General features: G+C 37.3%; 1 protein-coding gene across 1 annotated transcript; it reads left to right on the plus strand.

Moving 5' to 3' along the window:
* The first annotated feature begins 278 nt into the window (after positions 1 to 278).
* On the plus strand, positions 279 to 2,837 carry LOC119979885 (aspartic proteinase Asp1-like). The gene is made up of 7 exons (XM_038822505.1): positions 279 to 388; positions 465 to 585; positions 1,746 to 1,873; positions 1,954 to 2,089; positions 2,291 to 2,491; positions 2,589 to 2,655; positions 2,743 to 2,837. Exons 1-7 carry the CDS (start codon positions 279 to 281, stop codon positions 2,835 to 2,837), a joined length of 858 nt encoding a protein of 285 aa, XP_038678433.1.
* Positions 2,838 to 4,694: the final 1,857 nt, after the last annotated feature.

Raw genomic sequence — 4,694 nt, forward strand, 5'->3', positions numbered from 1 at the left:
TTCCATTATTGTCTAGCCGTACTCAATCGGGCACATTAAAACTGGTAAAACATGAACAAACAAAGAGGAGAAGAAGAATAATCATTGTTGGGACGGAAAAGCTTATGAACATTGTGATCAAGCTCACTTGGAATATACGTAGGTTTAGCCTTATAAAATTCAATTGAGTTATTGTCTGTTATGAACCCAAGGCTTGTAGAGGTTTGTCCTTTAAAGACGCCTTACACCTCTCGGTATCACAAATTTTGAATTAGTCCTCCACATATAAAAGTGCTGTAATGACGATGAAAGTTGTGTTGTTGTTATTGTTAGCACTGCATTCAGCCACTGCGAATCTGTTAGACACTTCTATTGTTTTTCCACTCACCAGAAATGTTTGCCCTACAGGGTATACCTAAACTTTAAACATTTTTGTGATGATTTCTTTTGTTCTAACAATTGATCGAGACAAATTCAATCTGCAGGGCGTTCTTCACGACGACCATCGAGATAGGAAAACCAAGCAAGCCTTTTGAACTTCTCATTGATACTGGTAGTATCCTCACTTGGGTTCAATGTTACGAGCCTAGCGAGCATGATGATATGGTAAACAAATTGAGAAGAATGTAAAATATATGGTACTAACTGTGGACTTGTTTGCTCGTTTCCTGCACTTTCTGGTGCTGTTTTGGAGTATCCGTCTGGACACACCTTGATGCCGTCCGGACGGCTCTTGTCAAGAAGTAATTTTTGGAGTCAGAGGCATTTTCCGATCGATCGGGAACATATTCCGATTGATTGGGATTGTCAGTGCCAGCATGTATAAGTAGAAAACTTCAAAGGTTTTGCCCTAACTTGGTTTTGGGGGCGCCGTCTAGAGAGAGAAATAAGGAAACACTTTAGAGAGAGTGGAGTGATCCAAGATATAAGTGAGAAAGCGGCTATTGGGGTTCTGATTGCTTTGTGGGTAAGTGAGTTTTTTGTCTTGTTTTCTTGTTGAGAGAGCTTGTAGGAATAAGATAGCATCTAGAGTGGGCTTGTTCTACTTGTATTGGGTAGTCTCTCTTGGTTTGTAACTTCTCCATATAGTGAAATTGGTTCTCTGCTGCCCGTGGACGTAGGCCTTTGTGTGCCGGACCACGTATATCATTGTGTATTGTCTAATTATCGCATTTATTCGCTTGGATATTGTTTATTACTTGATTCTCTATTTAGATTAGGTTGAATATTTGATTTGGTCAATCAACTTGGTGCTATTGTTTGTGGGTATTGATTATGTTAGCGCAACACTAACATTATTGTTAAGTCTAATCATTTCCTCACTCTGTACTAACTAGTACTCTCATTCTTGTGATTGTCGGTAATGAAGGACAATAAAAATTGGTACAAACCACCAAGAGATAGTATTGTGCAATGTGAAGATCCGTTATGTGCTGCCATCCAAGAAAATAAACCCAATTGCACAAATTCAACTGATCATTGTGAGTATGTCATTGATTATGAAGATAATGCTACAACTCATGGTTATCTTGTCAGCGACAATTTTTCCCTGCAACTAAAAAATGGATCTGTCGTTGATTATCCTTTGGTTTTTGGTAAGTATCAATATTACACACATCCATGAATTTGTAATTGCCACGGTAGGACGATTTGAAAATTCGCATACACACAGGTGTGGATACAAACAAATTGGAAAATTTGAGAGGGACGGAATTCTTGGTCTAAGTATTGGTGCAATTGGTTTCGCGTCACAAATGCATTCCCAGGATCTAATACAACAAGTGACTGGCCATTGTTTAAGTGATGGAGAAAGAGGTGGTTTTTTATTTTTAGGAGATGATCTTGTACCTGCTTCAGGGGTCTCTTGGATGCCAATCACAAAAAATCCTAAAAAGTAAGATATGTCACAATCCCAATTAAACTCTCTTCATCATCTATGAAAAAAAAAATAGATATTTCATATTTATTCTTTAGGGAATACTTATTGGGACCAGCAGACCTCTTGTTTGATGAACTCCCGACGCAAGTAAATCGACTCCAATTCATTTTTGATAGTGGAGCCTCCTACTCCTACTTAGGCCAGCCATCCTATGATTACACACTTGATCAGGTAAGATAAAACAATAAAATTTTCAACTATATATTATTGATGAACATTATTTGCATCCCGATTTTTACTAAGTGCACCCATTAACCTTTTAAAACACACTAGAGTGGGGTATACTTAGTAAAAAATGGGGTGCAAATAATATTCATCATATACTATTGAGGAAAAGATGTTTTGGACTCTATTTTTTTTATTATCTTTCAGATTAACAAAAATCTAGAAGGAACACCATTGAAAGAATCAGAACCAGAGGTTGGCCTTCCAGTATGTTGGGGATTCGAGAAGACACACATTAGTTCCTTTAATGAAATTAAGAATTATTTCAAGAAGTTGACTTTAAGCTTTATAACCATACCACATGTTAAGCTGGATTTACCACTCCCCGCTTATCTTACACTTGTCAATGTAAATCCTATATTTCTCGAAGTCATTAATGTCAAATCGAGCTTATATATAGTTGTGTGAATCCTTAATAAATCATACGAAACATCTTTCACTGTAGGGAAAAGTGTGTTTAGGGATTCAAGATGGTGATAGTGCAGAACTGGAGAATCCAAACATCATTGGAGGTAAGAGATATTCACAACACAAGAAACTTAATTTGTTAATGCTCCAACACGGATTTAATTGTGTTCATCATCTCTTGTGGTTTTCAGCCATTTCGATGCAGAATAAGCTGATGATATATGATAATGTCAATCATCGCATTGGATGGATTTCTAGAAATTGTAATATACCTCTTATGGCTTAAACAAGACAAGTTGATTTTCACAACTCACAAGGAACTGTAATATACCTCTTATGGCTTAAATAAGATTACTATGTCAGCTTAGAAACCTATTTCCTATTTCAACTTCGGTCACGCCAGACTATTGTATCATTCCATCCTCATTAAATTACATATCAAACTACATCACATTATGGAGGCACAAGAATGAACGTAAATAAATTAAAATGCTATGAGAAGTATCGTAATCATTGGAAGGAAAGCCAATTTACATAGTCTATCTTAGAAAACAGTAAGAAACCTCCACAAGATAAACCGTAAACAATCATTATTTTAAACCTTAAGACCATCCGACCAGAGCACGAATTATGCCAATTATACTACCACCTAACAGAGCTTTCAGCAATCGAAGTTTACCTGGTGTGTATGGTGGATACCTAATAGATGCATCACCAGCAAAACTTCGATACACAACTGCCTTCTTATGGCTAAAGGCATCAAAAGAAAATTTACCATGGCAGGAACCCATCCAACTATCCCCCAACTCCTCCAAATGGCAATGTGTGAACCGCAAGCTGCAAAATAAAGTACACATCACGTTATTGTTAGAATCCAAGAAACCAAGATAGGTAGCTGCAAGCTAACCTTGACAAAACAGCAACTCAACAAATCTCCTTACTGCACCCAGATAGAGCAGGTCGTCCACTACCAGAACTAGCAAAAACAAGATCAACACTCAAAAATGCAGTAGAAGAGGAACACACACAAAAAACTTCAACCTTCTTCACTTGTATTTCTTCAAGTAGTTCTCTCTCTCTCTCTTTTTACACGAACTAATCTCTTACAATATTAAATGAGAGAAGCTCTAGATTTTTACATAGCAAAATACATCCAGCCATACATGTGGCAAGATCACAACTATCCAACACACAAAAATATAAAAATAACATTATTATATTAGTCAATAAGTATAAGTCAAACAGCATAAACACTTAGTCCCTAAACCAAACTCAGTTCACTAACACTCCTCCTTGAGTTGCAGTTTAGAGACACCAAGCATTGCTCCGACAATTTCAAATTCCCCTCTTGGTAAAGCCTTTGTAAAGATGTCTGCCAAATTCCCTTCAGACCTACAAAATTCAAGTTGAACTTCACGTACCTCATGAAACTTCACATTCATGTGCTTTGTCCTGCCATGCTGGATAGGGTTATCTACAATGGCTATAGCAGATTTATTGTCACACTTGATACAGTGACATCATCTTGAGTAAACCCCAAGTCAGCAAGAAGTTTTCTTAGCCATAGACAATGATTTGAAGCAGCAGCAACAACAACATATTCTGCTTATTTTATGGACTGTGCAACAACTTCTTACTTCTTAGAGTTCCATGACATTACACCTAAGCCAAAAGAAAATACAAATCCAGTGGTGCTCTTGAAGTCTGATATACTACCAGCCCAATCACTATCAACAAAACCTTCAAGAACTCCACCTTCATTCTTCACAAAACAAATACCATAATCAAATGTTCCTCTCAGGTATCTTAAAACCCTTTTTGCAGCTCCCAAGTGTTTATGACTTGGAGCACTCATGAACCTAGACAGCAAAGTAGCAGCAAACATAAGGTCTAGTCTAGTTGTTGTTAGGTACAATAACCTTCCCACAAAACTTCTGTATACAGAAGCATCTGTTTTCTCTTCACCATCATCCAGAATCAATTTCTCATTCAAAACCAGAGGAGTAACCACAAGTTTACATCTGTTGCTAGGTATGTCAATAACCTCCCACGTACCATTTCTATTAATCACATTAATTTCCTCCTGCATTGCATGCCTCCACTGTTCACTCTGTGCAGCTTCTGCATAGTCAGCAGGTTCTAC

The sequence above is a fragment of the Tripterygium wilfordii genome, chromosome 15 (genome assembly GCF_013401445.1).
Source record: "Tripterygium wilfordii isolate XIE 37 chromosome 15, ASM1340144v1, whole genome shotgun sequence".
Lineage (NCBI taxonomy): Eukaryota > Viridiplantae > Streptophyta > Magnoliopsida > Celastrales > Celastraceae > Tripterygium > Tripterygium wilfordii.